The 18632-nt window shown below is 53.1% G+C and overlaps 6 protein-coding genes across 6 annotated transcripts; 5 read left to right on the top strand and 1 right to left on the bottom strand.

Moving 5' to 3' along the window:
- The first annotated feature begins 122 nt into the window (after positions 1-122).
- On the top strand, positions 123-1072 carry NCU02132 (hypothetical protein). The gene is made up of 2 exons (XM_959197.2): positions 123-568; positions 631-1072. Exons 1-2 carry the CDS (start codon positions 459-461, stop codon positions 824-826), a joined length of 306 nt encoding a protein of 101 aa, XP_964290.1. The 5' UTR covers positions 123-458; the 3' UTR covers positions 827-1072.
- Positions 1073-2465: 1393 nt separating this feature from the next.
- Positions 2466-4039, top strand: sod-1 (superoxide dismutase-1). The gene is made up of 4 exons (XM_959198.3): positions 2466-2820; positions 3108-3287; positions 3388-3539; positions 3598-4039. The coding sequence occupies exons 1-4, from the start codon at positions 2808-2810 to the stop codon at positions 3715-3717; spliced, it is 465 nt and encodes a 154-aa protein (XP_964291.2). The 5' UTR covers positions 2466-2807; the 3' UTR covers positions 3718-4039.
- Positions 4040-5053: 1014 nt separating this feature from the next.
- Positions 5054-8609, top strand: NCU02134 (transcription factor). The gene is made up of 3 exons (XM_959199.3): positions 5054-5299; positions 5531-5819; positions 5898-8609. The coding sequence occupies exons 2-3, from the start codon at positions 5606-5608 to the stop codon at positions 8324-8326; spliced, it is 2643 nt and encodes an 880-aa protein (XP_964292.1). The 5' UTR covers positions 5054-5299; positions 5531-5605; the 3' UTR covers positions 8327-8609.
- Positions 8610-9982: 1373 nt separating this feature from the next.
- Positions 9983-12800, top strand: NCU02136 (transaldolase). The gene is made up of 5 exons (XM_959201.3): positions 9983-10283; positions 10501-10519; positions 10611-10906; positions 10985-11368; positions 11438-12800. Exons 1-5 carry the CDS (start codon positions 10245-10247, stop codon positions 11672-11674), a joined length of 975 nt encoding a protein of 324 aa, XP_964294.1. The 5' UTR covers positions 9983-10244; the 3' UTR covers positions 11675-12800.
- Positions 11967-14814, bottom strand: NCU02137 (phosphatidylinositol:UDP-GlcNAc transferase PIG-C). The gene has a single exon (XM_959202.2). It carries the CDS (start codon positions 14324-14326, stop codon positions 12221-12223), a length of 2106 nt encoding a protein of 701 aa, XP_964295.2. The 5' UTR covers positions 14327-14814; the 3' UTR covers positions 11967-12220.
- A 781-nt stretch (positions 14815-15595) lies between these two features.
- NCU02138 (hypothetical protein) lies at positions 15596-18556 on the top strand. The gene is made up of 2 exons (XM_959203.2): positions 15596-17286; positions 17389-18556. The coding sequence occupies exons 1-2, from the start codon at positions 16607-16609 to the stop codon at positions 17504-17506; spliced, it is 798 nt and encodes a 265-aa protein (XP_964296.1). The 5' UTR covers positions 15596-16606; the 3' UTR covers positions 17507-18556.
- The last annotated feature ends 76 nt before the right edge of the window (positions 18557-18632 follow it).

The following is an 18632-nucleotide window of genomic DNA, read 5'->3' as shown; positions in this document are numbered from 1 at the left end:
TGAACGGCACACAAGGCTGGCGCTGTCTTCGGCCCTGTCACAGCGCGGGGACTGACTGCAACATGGTCAGGATTGTCGCTTCAAACTGTTGGGTTTCTGTCTCTTCAGTTCCCGTTCAGAGGAAGGCCACTCCCATTGTTTGAGTATCAAGCACTTATACCATGTTCCTCTGACTGGACCTGCCTACTGACAGTCGACTCACTTGGTTGTCAGGCAGCGCCAGTCATGTATGCAAACAGCAGGTGCTTTGCTGCACATGGTAGTCACGATAGCTTCACTCCCCTGGTATAAAGCCCAGGCCTGGTGGCCTGGTGGGATTCTGGACTTCTCCATCTTCATCACTTGAATACAATCCAGATTACCAGCCATTGCATGTATTGCGATCTTGTCCTGACACAGGTTGTTGAAAAAGAAAACAGTCTAACAATTTCACTCCCACCCGCCGGACAAAAGTCAAGATGGCTGGCGACAACGGAAACAGCCACAACAACAAGGGTAGCCCCACGGGTCAGTCTTCCAACGTCCAAGGAAGCAGCTCCTCTGGAGGAAAATCCTCTGCCAATTCCAAGTAAGTAAAACCCAACCTTCGCTTCTCTATGGGTCTGACCTAAACCCTCCTCCTATCTCTAGCGTCACCGAGTTCTCCAAAATCAACCCTGGCCAACCCATGTCTGACTACGAGTACCTCAAGCCCTGGGGCGGCAAGAAGGGGTTTATGCTTTCCTACGGGATCAAGCCTACCCCCGAGGGCTTCGAGGAGGCCAGAGATCTAATTGATCAGATGAGGGAGGAGTCCGGGTTTGGCAAGAGTCCTTACCGTGAATAGGAGGGTGAGAAAGCAGACAATTCATCTGTTGTCGATTTCTGCTCTAAAGACGAATTAACGGAGACCAGCTCAAGCATGGCGGCCTGCGCAGAACACAAGTTCAAGCCACACCCAGTCCAGACTTGGGTCAGCCGAGCCCGTTGAATAGCCTCCTAGTGGTGAGACGTCATGGTGTAACGGCAGTTGATAGAACATAGACGAATGGATGGAGGCTTCGAAACCGAAGTGCAACTAATTGTGCAAGGCATCCTCTCTTTTGGCGTGTGATTTGTGAGGTGCGTGAGAGGCAACCGACCTGCTAAGGCTACAAGTCCAAAGTACCTGTCTACAGGAGAATGACATAATGCAAGTGATGAGGCCCGCGCGCCTCAGCAAGCAAGCCCACGCAACAAATGGCAGCTCTAAAAGAAGGCTTGTTGGTCTGTGCTCCCAAGCAGTTGCGCTGATGTAAACGGGCACAAAGCTATCTCTTATCGCACTATAACCTAGGCTCACTGTGAGGTGAGTGTCGTCACACTCCAGCCCATCTGACACTCGCCATCCCATCTTCACAAGAGCATCTCAGATCTGTATTGGGGCTGAGACTGATCTAAGCTCAATCGTAGTACATCAAATATGGCTCGTTACCTCAGAAAGTAAAGAGAAGACAACCAATTCAAGCGATGGTTCCTCAAACAGGGAAACGGGTAGCCAAGTGATCAGGTCGAAATGATGAAGCAGCGCGTGTACAGCCTTGGCTGCTGGGCGTTTGTTGAATTGGTTTACACACAGAGAAAGAGTAAAGTGACCAATCAGCTTCGAGTTTTCTGAGAGGTTCCCCTGGATCTGATTCAATTGCCAGGGACTCCTGTCAAACTCTCTGTTTTACTTGCTGCTGTCACCTCGTTGTTTATTAGGTATTTAGAAGGGTCCCGTGCATCATCTCTTTTCTTCGGCTGCTCGAAGCCGATATCTTATAGTCCGGAGGAATCGGCTTTAAACTCATCGAGCAAAGTCTCTACCCATAGGTATTCACTGTTGGCGCAGACCGCGGGCATTGAACGCTGTGGTGTTAGAAGGGGAATACCTCAGCCTTCGGATTCCCGCTTTGCCGCAGCAATATCCAACAAAGGACTGTTTGGGATTCGGCATGGTCGGGTGCTTTCAGCCCTATGGAAGCCACCGTGATCACGGCCTAGGTCTGTCTTTTATACATACATATGGGCAGCTCGGAATCTAGACTTTGGAGGTTATCGTGTGAGTCTCCAACCGGGATCGAAGTTATCAAGATCTTATCAGATGGTCGGATCAACGGCATCAAGGCAAAATGGTGCGAACAGAAAGGAAGCCAGAGGAAGCACCCCACTTCATGGAATTGTGTGCTGGCCTGAAAGTGAAACGGCCCCGCGATCAATGACACCAAAGTGCTGGCCGATGTCGTCGTACACACATATCGGTCGCTTTTTGCTAGCAAAGGTCATGTTCGGTTGTTGCTGCTGATGCTGTCGTTGACATTCGGTACCCCAAAATGCCGAGCAAGTATGCTCCTCTCTGGCAATTCAGACCATCCAAGTTGGATCAAGCTCCCGTCTCGAGTTGAGGTACCAAAACAGCATCATCTCCATCAATGTTTCCCCTTGTTCTGACAATGACAATGCCAAGACCCCTCATATGTAACGGCTTTATTTCCAGTGTGGCCGGAACTGCTGCCGAATTTGTAAGCGCCACTCAATCATACTGCGAGAACGAGATGACGGCAATGCGGGGTTCTGGTTCGTTCATCCCCTGCCTGACGAACCCCACCTGGACGCCAACGATCCTCGGACGGACGTCGGACTTGTTGCTGTTCCCCCCGTGGCTCCCCGCTTCTTCAGGTTCAAGTATAACGTAGCCGATTTTTCTCCCAAGATCTTCTTTGCTGCTTCTTCTGCTTCAGTAAACACACAACCTTCCAGATACCCAAACAAACCGCTTCTACCCAAGCACTTTCAAATCCGTCAAAATGGTCAAGGCTGGTAAGCACGATTCCGTCTACAATGCGTCACATTCATCCCACCGTCACGTTCTCGAGGTTGCCTTGCGGCTACCCATCTGCCATCAGACGATCCGAGTGGAGGGATCGGTTACCCACGCGTTGGTTTGAGCGAGTTTTCTGCTCATGGCCGGACACCTTGATGGGTACCTCAATCGTCACCTCCCTCGACGATTGACGCAAGAGGGACTTGGAGAACCTCTTTGGCTACCGGGACCCTGCATTATTGGCTAGAAGACAGTACGGCTAACCTCTTTCATATTCGTCCAGTCGCTGTCGTCCGTGGTGACTCTAACGTCAAGGGCACCGTGATCTTCGAGCAGGAGTCCGAGTCCGCTCCCACTACCATCACCTACGACATCTCTGGCAACGACCCCAACGCCAAGCGCGGCTTCCACATCCACACCTTCGGTGACAACACCAACGGCTGCACCTCTGCCGGCCCTCACTGTAAGTGAACTGAGCCCGGGGACCGTGTAACGTGGAAGAGGGGAGGAAGTGATCATCATCAAAGCGCTAGACTGACCAATGTGCCCTTACCCACCCGCAGTCAACCCCCACGGCACCACCCACGGTGACCGCACCGCTGAGGTCCGCCACGTCGGTGATCTCGGCAACATCGAGACCGATGCCCAGGGCAACGCCAAGGGCACCGTGACTGACAACCTCGTCAAGCTCATCGGCCCCGAGAGCGTCATTGGCGTATGTTTTCCCACAGATCACAACTTACAATGTTTCCTCTTGCTAACTTTTACAACAGCGCACTGTTGTCGTCCACGCCGGCACTGACGACCTTGGCAAGGGTGGCAACGAGGAGTCCCTCAAGACTGGTAACGCCGGTCCCCGCCCTGCCTGCGGCGTCATTGGTATCTCCCAGTAAACGTCTCGACTGGTCGGATGATTTGCGTTGTTAGACTACTGTTTCAATGTGACCAGAAATAGTCTGTTGTCAAGCAGCGTAAATAAAACTGTAAAAGTCAAAAAAACAAGCCAGCCAATTTTGGAAGTTAATGTGATTGTGATCCAACTCAGTGTTTGATATGCAGAGACCGATCGCTATACTGCCATTGGCACCAAAATATTCATACTGCTTACCTGGTCGCAATTGACAACTACCTATATAGCTTCAAAGTATCTTGGTCATATGAAAGCTGAGAACATTGTCTGTCATCGTCGATGAATCCTGCATATGTAGCTCTTCCCCAAACCGTTCCTATTCTATGAAGCTTGATCCTTGCTTGAAGCTCTAGCTCGGGAGCTTGGGAAGCTGGGACGTCACAGCACAGCTTGTATGCTCCAATCGTTTGCGGGCGACGCAATCGGAAGTGGAAGCTTGCAAAAGAGAACAGCTGTGTTCTTGAACATGGATGTTACAAATAATTGGACGGAAGCTTCATTACGTGGAAATCATTTATGCTCACTAAATCTACAGGTCTAAGCATATAAGTTACTTTTCCAACCCCAGAAGCATCCCAGCTTCTATAGTATGATCCTCCAATCTGGCAACTTCTCCTTGTCGTGAATATCCATCTTATACTTATCTACGATCAAGTCATGCCCAATAGTAACGACCAACACGTCTCACCTGGGTATACACTAGGAAGTCTCATCTCCAACTTAGTTTCGACGCCAGCCCGATTGTGCACGTCTTGGCCACGGGTACAGACCATATAGAGTTCCCTGGCGTTGGCGAAGCTGGGAAATCGTCAAATCTGAATTTTCGCGAGGTCATTTTGAAGCTGAAGGCTTTGGTCTTTGACGCATGAGATAAGAAATGGTTGAAGGAGAGAGGCCAAATCTTAGTCATGGTCCTGATTGCTGTGCTTGACGCGGCCTTTGAAAATCCGAGGATCATTTCCTACATGCGAAAGCGAACCTCGCGTGGGAGACGAAGCTCGCCTTGAAAGGCTTCAGTGATGACATGTCAGGTTGCAGATAACAAGAGCCGAGGTGGTTGTGGTGCAATGAGAGACGCCAAGATGTCTGGGGCTGTCGAGGGTACTTATATATACTTTAGCCCTCTGCTATCGAAGCGCTGAGCTGAAGTAGTGTTGTAGTACCGAGCGACAGCCCCTGAAACCAGTCCCCTGGCGGGGAGGCGCTTCCAGAACAGCTGTTGAGGGGCTTTACCCCACATTTCAGATGGGGCGAGGACAGATGAAATGGCGAAAGCTGTCCAGATTGGGCCAGCAAAGGGAAGTCGTGACACACCGACAGCTGTCCTTCCGTCAGGTCGTTCCACTGGCCAGTGGCCGCATCTCGAGAGCTTCCGTCCCATCCACCAACCGGTCAGAGTCTCAACTTTCGACTTGAACTTTCTCCGTCCTCTTTTGCCGTCTGCAGATTCTCTCCCTGCTACATATCACAACTCTACGCTTTACTGTAGTATATCACGATTCCAGAGCTCTCCTTCCCCTTGTTGAGCTCTTGTTGGTTTCCTTTTTTCTTTCTATATTTATTAGGTATGCAAGACAACCTCCCCCACTGGTTCTTCCCCTCTCGTTCTCTGAGGTGTACCTTCTGGCCGGACCGCGGCATGATCCAAGTACCCAGCCAAGGCTACCGTGACATGGAAGCACATCGGCCTGAGAACACGAGTCTCGAAGACGACTCGGAGACCAATGCAATATCAGTTGGCACCTCGGTTGCCAGGTGATTAGTTATGATACTTTCCTAACACCTCCCTCTTCTAGTACAACATCCTAATACTTCCAACCACCCTCGACCATTTTACCTTACGAGCCCCGCCTTAAATATCATCTGTAGCCATGTCTAGTTTCTTCGCTCAAGTAAAATCGGTGCTGAGCGGCGACACTTTGATCCTCGCCAACCCCAAGAACCCAGCACTCGAGCGCCAATTCTCTCTCGCTTATGTCACTGCTCCCCGTCTGAGCAAAGATGGCGACGAGCCATACGCTTTCCAGTCTCGCGAGTTCCTCAGGGAACTGACCCTCGGCAAGCCCATCAAGTGCACTGTACTCTGTAAGCTTTTCGCTGTCCCCTCTTCTTGCCTCAGTTGCTCCTATACCTATACCAACAATTGCTGACTCGGAACCAAAGACACCATCCCCAACTCCGGTAGGGAATATGGCGTTGCGCAACTCCAGGATGGAACCGAGCTCCCAGAGGCTGCCGTCAAGGCTGGCTGGCTCAAGGTTAGGGAGGATGCCGGCAGGAAAGACGACTCCGAGGAGACTCTCGACAAAATCGACAAGCTTAGGGAACTCGAGACCCAGGCAAAGGACGAACAAAAGGGCCTTCACGCTGGCAAGGATGGCTTCATTGCGGTCCAGAACGACCTTGGTGGCCCCGATTTCCTCAACCAGTGGAAGGGCAAGACCGTGGACGCTGTCATTGAGAAGGTCATTAGCGGAGACCGTCTCCTTACCCGTCTTCTCCTTAGCGACAAGAAGCACTACCAGGTCATGACTCTCATTGCCGGTATCAGGACGCCATCGACCGCCAGGACCAACCCCTCCACGGGCCAGACGCAGCCTGCCGAGGAATATGGCGAGGAGGCCAAGAGATTTGTCGAGACCCGCCTCCTTCAGCGCAAGTTGAAGGTCAAGATCGTCGGTGCCAGCCCTCAGGGCCAGCTCGTTGCTACCATCCTTCACCCCAACGGCAACATTGCCGAGTTCCTCTTGCAGGACGGCCTTGCCCGCTGCAACGACTTCCACTCTGTCTTCCTTGGACCTGATATGGCTGCTCTCCGCGCTGCCGAGAAGAAGGCCCAGTCCGCTCAACTGCGCTTGCACAAGGGTCACGTTGCAAAGGCTACTGCTGGTGGTAAGGACCTCGACGTGACTGTCACCAAGATTGTCGGTGCCGATACCATCCTTGTCCGGAACAAGGCCGGCGACGAAAAGAGGCTCAGCTTGAGCAGCATTCGTGGTCCCAGAGCTGGTGAGCCTTCCGAGGCTCCTTGGAGAGAGGAAGCCAAGGAGTTCCTGCGCAAAAAGATCATTGGCAAGCACATTCGTGTCTCGATTGACGGTTCCAAGGCTGCCACCGATGATTTTGAGGCCCGTGATGTTGCCACTGTCACTCGTGACGGCAAGAACATTGGTCTGATGCTTGTCCAGGAGGGCTACGCTACCGTTATCAGGCACCGCAAGGATGACACTGATCGCGCCTCCAACTATGACGAGCTTCTCGCTGCCCAGGAGACGGCCAAGGAAGAGAAGAAGGGTATCTGGTCTGGCAAAAGCCCCAAGATCAAGCAGTACACTGACATGTCCGAGAGTGCACAAAAAGCCAAGCTTCAGCTTTCTACCCTCTCGAGGCAAAAGAAGGTTCCCGGTATTGTGGACTACTGCAAGTCCGGTTCTCGCTTCACTGTCTTGATCCCTCGCGAGGGTGTCAAGATTACCCTGGTTCTCGCCGGTATCCGTGCTCCCCGTGCTGGCCGCACCCCTAAGGAGGAGGGTGAGCCCTTCGGAAACGAGGCTCTTGAGTTGGCCAACCGACGCTGCAACCAGAGAGATTGCGAGATTGATGTTCACGACATTGACAAGGTTGGCGGCTTCATTGGTGACCTTTACATCGGCCGCGAGAGCTTTGCCAAGCTCCTTGTTGAGGAGGGTCTCGCTTCCGTTCATCAATACTCTGCCGAGAAGTCTGGTAATGCTGCCGAGCTCAACGCCGCTGAGAAGCGTGCCAAGGAGGCTCGTAAGGGTCTGTGGAAGGACTGGGATCCTTCTCAGGACGCCGCTGAGGAGGAAGAGGCTGCTCAGGCTGCCCCCGAGGTTGAGCTCACCATCCGGGAGAAGCGCAACGACTACCGTGACATTGTCATCACCAACGTCGATGCCAATGGCAAGCTTAAGATCCAGGAGGTCGGCCAGGGCACTGCTGCCTTGACTACCCTCATGAACGAGTTCAAGAAGTACCACAGCAACCCTGCCAACAAGAAGTCTCTCCCTGACGCGCCCAAGACTGGTGAGCTTGTCGCTGCTCAGTTCAGCGCCGATGGCGAGTGGTACAGAGCTCGCGTCAGGTCGAACGACCGCTCCGCCAAGGTTGCCGAGGTTGTCTACATCGATTACGGTAACTCCGAGAAGCAGCCCTGGTCGAAGCTCCGTCCCCTTGACGCGCAGTTTGGCGTTCAGAAGCTCAAGGCCCAGGCCATTGATGCTTCCCTGTCCTTCGTCCAGCTTCCCTCCGCCACTCACTATCTTGATGAGGCCATCAACATTATCTACGAGCTGACTGAAGGCAGACAGCTCGTCGGCAGCTTTGACTACATTGACAACAAGGAGGGTCTCAGCTACATTACCATCTATGACCCCAAGGATGCCAAGGATCCTGATTCATCTCTCAACCGCGAGATTCTCTCGACCGGATACGCCATGGTTCCTATGAAGCTCAAGGCGTGGGAAAGGAGCCCCGTGTTCGAGAAGACGTTGAAGTCGTACAGGAAGGCTCAAGAACAGGCCAAGGACACGCGTCTTGGTATGTGGGAGTATGGCGATATCACTGAGGACTAGGCTCTGTCGATGCTTATGCCGGAGAGATTTGTTGCTTTTCTCAAGCTATAAGGAGCAGGGCAAGGCGGGGGCGTGGGAGGCGTGCAAAAGATGATATCCTTAGGTGTTCATGATAATCAAAAGGGGGAAAAGAACAAGGGATAATTGATTCGGTTTCGAAATGCTCAACCGCTGTCTTTTGTCCTATCAACATGTCTATTTGTGAACTTGAATGACGAGTGATATACATAATTGTGGTTTAGAAGAAACTGCCGATCGCCGGAGCTAACAATAGGTAGGGACTATGGCGGTGTTGATCCGTGAGAGTCTCGCCGTAAAAATCGCCGGCCGGATAAAAAGGCAGTTGGATTGTCAGAAACGTGGCCGGGTAAATTGGTCAGCTCTCTCGTCTCCATGCATTTGCACCGAGCTGTGGAACCGCAAGTCTCCTGGGGGCTGGAAACATGGCAGAATGTCAAAAGTGCCCAATGGTAAGGATCAAGAGATGCGTGTGATCCATATGGTTGTTGTAAGAGGTGGTTAATAGGTGTCACTTTCTGCCAAACTGGAATTCAACTCAAATACTAGGACTATCATCTACAGCGAAGGCAAGCGTCAGTATATTCCAAAAACGACATCGATGACTGTCACTGCACTGGTGACATAAAAGCAGTGGAGCCCCGTAAACACACACCCCCGGCCGATCCGAATGGGGTCACTGCCGAGACTAGCGAAGACTGGGCGTGACGTTATGGCATCACTAACATTCACGCTACGCCGCACTAACAAAACCCCAACCCCCGAAAGCACCCCCAAAAGTCCCAAACGACTAACCCCCACGCAGGGACGCAACCCACGACGGTGTGCCTGAAGGACGGGTGGCTGTTGTTTAGCTGCAATGCTGACTGATGCGTGGTCAGTGGTGGTGTAAGAGAAGGAATGGGATCCGAATTGGGATGAGGAAGCGGGATTGACGATGTGTTGGATGCTCCGGATGAAAGGTGTTGTAATCAGGAGGAAAATGTGATAACGGTTTCGTTCTTTGGACCGTAGAACTAAGACCATAACCAGAACCCGGGAGGAAAGTTCGGCATTGGCGGCCGAGGCGGAAGGCGGCCATCGAGGTGCCTGGTGCCTCTCCTTGGGTGCTCGGATTGAACAATGACTTGGACTCGCCACATGGCTTCTGTGAAACTGGCCGTGCTGGCCGGGCTGGCCAGAAATGGCAAATGGTCGGAGAAGTGCGGTTTGTGACGGGAAGAGGGGAACAAGAAGTGAGAAATGTCAAAGCAAAGAATCACATGAGTCTTCTCCCAGAAGGCGTGGAAGTGATAGATCAAGGGACTACCTTGATGAGACTAGCTGCTTTGATGTCCGAGAGAGTTTCCGGACCTTGCAGAAGAAGCGCAGAAAGAAGGCCAACATCTCGACGAAAAGAGTCGAGGGAGGATCAGGGCTGGTATTTGAATACATCGAGACGGGACGAACAAGGAACTGGATTGACAGGAACTGTCCATGCTCAACTTGAGGCGGCGGCGATATGCAAACAGGATGCGTACCAGGATGGAAAGTTATGACGATGGTGATGAGATCCCCGCTATTTGGCCGTGAAGCGGATTCCCTAGGTGTCATATTAATAAACCAGGACAAGAACCAAAGACCCCTCGCTCCGTTGCAAGCACCATCCACCGCATTCCACTCACGTCCTACCTTAGCGAAGCGTGCCAAGACGTTGCCATTTTCCCCGTCATCCCCAACACCACTTGATTAAAGCGAACTCGCCCTTCAATAACTTCGCCGGATTCCCAAGTTCTTTCCACCTTTTCCTCTTCTCTACAACAAAACATCTACCGACTTTTTCTCTTTGATTGCTAGATACCCCTCAAAACACCAACAACAAAGCACGCCTAATACTATTCACTCATACACACCACCCAAAATGTCTAACTCTCTCGAGCAGCTCAAGGCCACTGGCACTGTACGTTCCGTCATTCATGTTTCCCCCTGTACCCCGCCAAACCCCTCATCCGATGATTCGGGGGCTTTTTGCGAAGCTTCCCAGACGAACCATCGCAATTTGATGGGATTTGGCGATGATGCGAGATGCTTCATTCTGTTTGCATTTGTTTTGCGGTATTCTGCGACAAAATTTGGTGAACGAGCTGCTAACCGCTGCATCTTTGCGCAATGTATAGGTTGTCGTCTGTGACTCAGGTAAGCTTCTTCCGCCATCTCCCCTCCGATGCAGGAGCAGAACATCATCACCATGTTTCCAATGATGCTAACGATTTCTTGCTTCCAACAGGCGACTTCGCTACCATGGCCAAGTACAAGCCCCAGGATGCCACCACCAACCCCTCCCTGATTCTCGCCGCTTCCAAGAAGCCCGAGTACGGCGCTCTCCTCGACGCCGCCATCGCCGATGCCAAGAAGGGCCCCGGCTCCCCCGAGGAGAAGGTCGATGCCGCTCTCGACTACCTCCTTGTTCAGTTCGGCAAGAAGATTCTCGAGATCGTCCCCGGCAAGGTCTCCACTGAGGTCGATGCCGCTCTCTCCTTCGACACCAAGGCTTCCGTCGACAAGGCTCTCCACATCATCAAGGTGCGTGTTTCTGAATATGTTGCCTACTGGGCTCCCTGATTTAGACTTGCAATGACTGACTGACCTTGCCACCAACAGCTCTACGAGGCCGAGGGTATCTCCAAGGACCGCATCCTGATCAAGATCGCCTCCACCTGGGAGGGTATCAAGGCTGCCGAGATCCTCCAGCGCGACCACGGCATCAACTGCAACCTCACCCTCATGTTCTCCCTTACCCAGGCCATCGCCGCCGCTGAGGCCGGTGCCTTCCTCATCTCCCCCTTCGTCGGCCGTATCCTTGACTGGTTCAAGGCTCACACCGGCAAGAACTACTCCAAGGAGGAGGACCCCGGTGTGGCTTCCGTCAAGACCATCTTCAACTACTACAAGAAGTTCGGCTACAAGACCATTGTCATGGGTGCCTCTTTCCGTAACATTGGCGAGATCACTGAGCTCGCTGGCTGCGACTACCTGACCATCTCCGTATGTCTTCATCTTCATCTCATGCTGCAATACTTTGCAGAAATATGTGCTAACAGAACATGAAAATAGCCCAACCTCCTCGAGGAGCTCCTCAACTCCGATGCTCCCGTCCCCCAGAAGCTCAACGCTGCCGACGCCGCCAGCCTCTCGATCGAGAAGAAGACCTACATCAACAGCGAGCCTACTTTCCGCTTCGACTTCAACGAGGACCAGATGGCGGTCGAGAAGCTCCGCGAGGGTATCTCCAAGTTCGCTGCTGATGCCGTCACCCTCAAGGAGATCATCAAGCAGAAGCTTGCTGAGTAAGCGTGCCGTGGTGGTAATGGTTTAATTTAGAATGAAACAAAAATGGATGATGACTTTTTTTTTTCTGGCAACTGTTTGCGTCCGCATTGAGGATTGATGATTGCGTGTAGATATTATGGGTGACTGGGTCAAGTTCAAGATCAGACCTTTTGTAGTACTGTAGGTGACGTATTATGCAAGTCATTGAGAGTCTGAAGAGGTCTGTTGACTCGAGGTGACCCGACAACGGTACATGTCATCCGAACTCGCATCAATTGGGATGAAAACATGGCGGTCGATGTCTGCCGTTGTTCATGAGTGGCATGTGAAAGTGTGGGTGATATGATTTGTCTTTATGATGTTCATTGTCAGGAAGGATGCAAACCACCACCACCACACATGTCTTCCACTTCACTTTCATCATACAACCTCCATTAGACCATACAACAAACGCATGATATCGCGGATCCAATCTAGCTTTATATACCCAAAAACAAGAGAAACATTATCTATTCTGAATCTACCAAACCCATCCCTTTATACAACAACAACAAGAAAGTGTCCGTTTCATTCATCATCGTAATACCGTCTACTAATAATAATCGGCCTCGCCGGGTCCCACGGCCCGTAAATCTCGTTTTTGTACTTTTGCAACCCAATCAGCCACCAGCTGCACCCGCCCATGGCCACCGCGGCAATCAGGCAAGAAACAATCATGCCGAGGAGCGAATGTTTGAGCCACGTTTGCCAGCACTCACACACCCCTCTTGTCCATCCCAAAGCCATGATTCCTCCGTCTATTACTTCTTCTGTTGGTGATATCACCAACAACTCTCTTCCTGCTGCACCAGCGGCGGCGGCGGCGGCCATCGTAACGGAAGAAGAAGTAGTAGATCCGGGAGGGGGACAAGGCGCCCCGATAATAATGCCCACTCCGGCTCCTGCTCCCAGCAAGAGAAGGACAGTCAAGATGACATGGTACCGAAACGAACGGTGGCGAGCGTACCGACGGAAGACGGGGAAGAGACCAAAGACTTCGATGGAGAACAAGGTTAGGGAGAAGACTTGGCCGGTGGACGGTAGGCGAGAGGCGAGCACGGTCGAGGCCATCAGGGCGGCGTTGGTGGAGAGAGAGGCGATGGGGAACTTGTGCTGCGCTGGAATGGGGGTGGTTGTGCCGCCTGTTGCGGTGGTGGGGACGGCGGTGGGGGTGGAAGAAGAAGAAGTACCGGGGACGGGCTGCCTCGAGCTGGTGCCACCGGTGCCGGTGCCGGCGTTGGTGGCAGGCGTGGAAGTGCCGCTTGTGGGAGGGGAGGTCGAGGTCAAAGTTGGGATAAGGGGCGTTGCGGCTCCGGTTCCGGCTCCGACTCCGGCTCTCAATGCGGCTCCGGCTGGCGCTGGGGTCGAGCCTCCGGTTACGATACCGCCGGTTTGGTTGGAATGAGGGTTGGTGATGGTTGCTTGTGTGAAGGGGTTGTTGTTGATGGAGTAGTCGAAAAAGAAGATGTTGATGGCAAGCAGCCAGAAGGACATGGCCCAGATGGAGTCGGAGGAGGTTGAGCGTGTCAACGACTTCAGGATGGGAGAGAGGCCCAAGAGGGTGAAGTAGATGAGGACGGCGGATTTGATGGTGGATAGACGGAGCTGGAGGCGGCTATTTCCAGGAAGAACACCGCCGCCGCGGATGGGGGAGGAAATCGAGGACCGTTGTCGGTGGTGGCCGTAGTGGGCTTCGTGGAAGTCGGCGACCGATTGGGCCCGCGAGCCGGCAGGGGAGGCCGCGGCAGTAGATGGCTCGATGCTTGCGGAGCGCGAGTCGGCTGGACCGACGCTGAAGCGGGGGATGTGTAGATGTTGATCAAGACGCGGGGACGGCGCAGCTGAAGGCAGGGCAGACGCTGGTGTCGACGTCGCTGCTCCCGTCCCCGTCCCCGCTCCCGCTCCGGCTCCCGGAAGACTTACGATGCTCGCGTTCCGAGTTGGACCACCACAAGAGTCCTGATGCCGTACGGGACGAGGGTCTCGCCCTCTATGTGAATGTGTAGTAGTCCCATCCATTGCGCGTTGCGCTCCCAGACTCTCCTCCCCAACCCACCAATCCCATAGTAGCCAGCCGATGAAGGTCGCAAAGCTGCCGAAGCCTACCACAGACACGGGGCTGACACGCTCTTGGAAGATGCCGACGAAGCAGACAACGAAGATGATGACGGAGCATACTTGTTGGACAATGACGGTCGAGTCGGCAACGAGAGGCCAAAAGTCGTACGGCTTGACGCGCGGGTTGCGCTGGAGCTTCTCGAGAAAGGTGGCCTGGTCGGTGTAGTTGTCGGGATATGACTGCTTCACCCAAAGCAGCTTCTGGAAGCGTCTCTGCCTCCTCCTGCTCCTGCTCCTGCTGCCCTCTTTGCGCCTGATAAGCCTCGGACGTAGCTCGTTCGCGGAGCCATTGGGCGCGTTGGTGCCGCTGCCGCTGCCACTGCCGTCTACATTGTAGAGACTGGTTCGGCGCGGCGGGGACACGGGGGAGTAGGCATCTTCGGGGGCCAGATGGGAGGGATCGGCGCGATGCGACTTGAAAGCGACGGGCGCGGTAGACGATCGGACGAGGGGCGGGAACGGGGTCTCGAAGTCGGAGGATAGGGCGGTTTGGTGGAGGCCCGAGGGAGGGGCCATGGATCAGAGAGGCTCTCCCTCCATGCAAAGGTGGGCTCGTCACAAGGTTTTGTCGAGATGTGATGGCGCGTCGAAATTGCAGTTGGCAGTTTGCGACCGACGGACGAAGGCGGATGTGAGGTCAGGGTGGTGCTACAGCTGCTGGTGCCCCTGTGCTGGACTCATGGATGCGTGACGCGATGCTGCCGGATGTATGCCGGATGGATGACAGGGTGATGGATGGCACCGACACGAGGAAGCAAAATAAGCTTTCTTGGTGTGGCTAGCGCTGGGTGTTGGTGGCGTCGGATGGAAATTGACAATCTAGAATGGAAGGGCCAGGGGGGGGAGGCTGGGAATTGGTTCATCAAAGTGGAATGCGCATGATCACTTGAGGAACGAGACGGGACGGGATGGTTGTTGAGGCTGACCTCGGTGTTCGGCGGAGATGCTTGGTTGGTAGGTTCCTGTTCAGAGCCCTCGCTTGCCTGGGAGACAGTGTTGTCCCAAGGTGTCTTCCACTTGCCTGGCAGTTAATTGGTAGAGGTACCTAGGTAGGTAGGTAGCCGAGGTAGCTTCTTCCAGCGAGTGCACGAGCCATCCCTCAGTGGGTAGGGAGTGTGGCCATTCAAATCGGCGGCGGCAGGGCCAAATCGCCAAGCGGCAACTGAAACCGAAGAACACAACAAGAATGACGGAATAGTTTCTTGTCTGAGGAAACTGAAATGCTTGGCTCTTCGTTTCGCCGTTGAATGTGTTTAACATCAACCCCTTGGTGTTTCGGGACTTGGCAAACAGAAACAAAAAAAAGCTTATCTGATCACCAACCATATGCCCTGCACCTGGTCCCTGATTTCTTGACGGATCCGCAACACCTTCATTCACACTCGCTTACACTTGCCGCAATGCAAGTACCTCCTTCAGCAGCACTCCTGATGACACTCTTGAAACATACGGGGAGCTAATGGTCAAGCGATGGTCTAGTTGAATCTATACGAGGGCGAGAGGGGGGGATGGCCACCGACGAGACTCCACCCTATGCAAAATGCCATCTGGGGGAATACGAACAGCAGAGAAAGGTGTGACCTGCTCACGCAAAGGATTTCCCCGCAGGCGTGGAAGCTGAGGCTGAGGAGAGTGACGGTTTATGGGAACAAGCGAAGGCGTTCTCGGTCGCGTAACAACAAGGGAGAGAGGAAGGGGAACCAACAGCCAACTCGAGGAAACCCAACCATTGCTCCATCACCCCTGTCTGCCATATGCGGTCCACTGGCGTCCAGATCCCCATCTCTTTCGGACCATGTTGCATAGCCTCTCCTCTGAGCCGAGCAAGGTTTCGGAACCCGACGCAAAACCTCCCGATTTTGGTCAACCATCACGTCTGCGATGCTACCTCTTGTCTGTCACTGTCCTTCTCTTATGGTCCTTTACGCAAACGCCTTGCCCAAAAGAGCCTCCCGGATTGGGAAACACCGATCATCAAAGTATCAATGGCGCCAGGTGATTGGATGAAACTCCGAGATCCGGAGCGGGACTGCCGTGGTGTTTCGATGCAATGGTACGGGAAGCGGTTGGAACAAGGTTTGGACACCCCTGTAAAACGGTAAACAGTCACGCCGAGGCGTTGCATGTAAATGGGATGCTAGGGAAAACTGCGTCTCTGCGCAGCACAGCATTGGACTGGGCCCTCAAATTGGATGAGATGAGGGACGCCGACGGCATATACATACGAGATGGCACCTTTCCCCCATTGGCGAATCTTTCACGAGACTAAGCTCTGCACAGCCAGCCATCCTCTCAATATACCGGCCCAACATAAACACCACCAGCTGCTGTGTTGTTTTGACAACGGACCACCGTCTGCTTTCTCTTCTTGTAATTCGTCCTCATTCCTCTACCTCACCCTTTCTGCTTGTGCCCTGCTTGCCTTTACAGCTTGCCACCTTGCAGCCTGCGTCACATATCGAAAAGCCAACGAACCGTGGCTGTATGTTGCTTTAGCCGGTGGTGCAACCTCGCGCATGTATAAGGGCACTGCGGCATAATACAACCACGAAGGCGAGCTTTCGATACCCCCGGACACGCCGAACGCTGTGATAGTCATATCATCAATTACACCTCGATCTTGGATCTCGCGATTGTCGTCGGCAGGTATCGCGAAGATCATAAAGTCCAGCGCCTTGACTACAATTCCATCTTCCCAACATCAATTCCAAGGGCGCCCGGTTGATCGGACCCGCCCACAAGATCTCGGTCCGCTTAACTTGGCCATTTACAGCCGCCCGTGCATCAAGTCACAAGATGAAGTCGACAACCTTTCTCACCACCGTCGCTATGGCACATATGGCGCTATGCGTGCCGGTACCGTGGATGGCCGGCGACAATGTCTTGCTTTCACTGAACAGGAATGTGCCGAGCAGCGCAGCTTCCGGTCGAGATCCAAAGTCTGATAAAGCCTTTGTTCTTGCTACCTCTCACCTTGCTCCCGGTCCGATCCTCCAAAAGGCTGAACGTTCATTCAACTCGTTATGGGATACTTGGAAGAAGAAGCATGGCTCAGGACGGGCACTGATTGTCGATAACGCGAGGAAGGATATCCCGGTGTTGGTCATCACGGAATTGGGGGAGCTGGGAGTCGGGATACCTTCATCATCGCAGCCACCCTCAAAACAAGCGTCCGACCCCAAGCAGAAACCAGTATCGGCATCGTCTGGCAACGAGAAGGCGGATAATGTTTCGGTTACGGAAATGGGGGAGTTGAGCATCGGAATACCTTCGTCAATGTCGTCGCCACCTTCGCCCTCGTCGTCGTCGTCGTCCTCTTCGTTATCATCATCGTCTCAACCGTCCAATGGCACATCACCGTGCCCCTTCTATGTCGAAAAACCCCGCGATCATGATGATGTGCTGGTCATATTCCTGGTGTCGGCCTTCCTACTCGTTGTCGTCGTGGTCGAAACTTGGGGTCCTGTTTGTCGAAGGTTAGTTGTCTCGCCACATCTCCCGGGTTACGTCAACCCTCCATCTTTTCCCGTCCCATCTGCATCGTCGACAGAAGTCCCGCTGACTCCTCGTTATAAAAGTGTAAAAAACATGTTCTCATCGAAACGGAAGGGCGCCATTCAGTTGGCCGAGGAGACAGAGACGAAACCCAAGTCGTTTCGGGATAATTCGATCCTGGTCAAGTCGGAGAGCGGTTGAGGTCGGGGGTATTTGGAAAGAGCTTAAAAACTGAATGAGGGCATGTCGTCCAGGTGGAACCTCGGATGGAATCATGGAGTGGGGCGAATGAAGGTGCATGCATATCTGGGCGTTTTGGATCGTAGGAAATGGGCGGCATATCGGACAGCTTTTTCGGTGACTTTGAATCTTATATCGTCGGTTTGGGATGCATGCTGTTTCTCGTGTCGGATACTCGGGGTTTCAATCCTTCGTTCGGGCCGGATACTCTTGTCGTTGTCGACTGACTGTACACATGGACGTGTTTGATGCGCCAATTGTATCTCCGTGGATTGGACGCTCGTTGTCGATGGACTTTGGTGGCGACTGATCGACATGCTCTCGCTTTTCCATGTTGGCGTTTTCTCCACCGATTCAGTTCCCATTGCTACCCGCATTTCGTGTCGACATGGCTGCGCGGTTTGATCAGAGTCGTTTCGGCAGTCTCGAAAGAAAAGGAAAGTGCAGAAAGATGGCATTCGACAGATATTATACTCGGCGCAAACCAAAAGGATTTTCGCAATCCGGAACCTTCGGCTTTCTCCTCGGGCAGCATTTGATATCCGATCCGGTCGTCGCGGATGATGTCTTGGCATTCGACCGAATGGTCTTGGCAGCGTCGTCAGCAGCATTCAGCAGACGGGAACCGCAAACACATTACAGCAGACGTTCTGGTGGTTCCCGCGCTGAATGGAGTCAACAAACCACACTGAATTGCCAAGTCAGCACCGATAAATGAGTGACACGCAACAGAGCCCCAAGACTTCTCAAAGTACACCATCACCAAACGGCACCTATCACTCGATGCCACATAAAGACATTCTCTGTTCGCAGTTGGCATACGACATATAAACCTGTTTGATAATCCCAATTTCGTCCTCGAGCCTCCGTTGAAGGCTTAGACTGCTCACAGCCTTGTTATACCTTTGTTCAATTTGGGAGTCTATACAGACACAACCTCAACAATCCCATGACATGCTTTACATACTTAGTATAATGTTCCGAAAAGCTGCCTTCTCAGCACCATCCAGATCTCACATGATGGCTTTTGGTTGCAATGGAGGTGACCTCTTGCCGAATTGCGGGAAAGCCAAGATCCAACGTGACG

Source organism: Neurospora crassa, linkage group I (genome assembly GCF_000182925.2).
Source record: "Neurospora crassa OR74A linkage group I, whole genome shotgun sequence".
Taxonomy (NCBI): Eukaryota; Fungi; Ascomycota; class Sordariomycetes; order Sordariales; family Sordariaceae; genus Neurospora; species Neurospora crassa.
The sequence above is the reverse complement of the archived record's forward strand: the minus strand, read 5'-3'. Positions and strand labels throughout refer to the sequence as shown.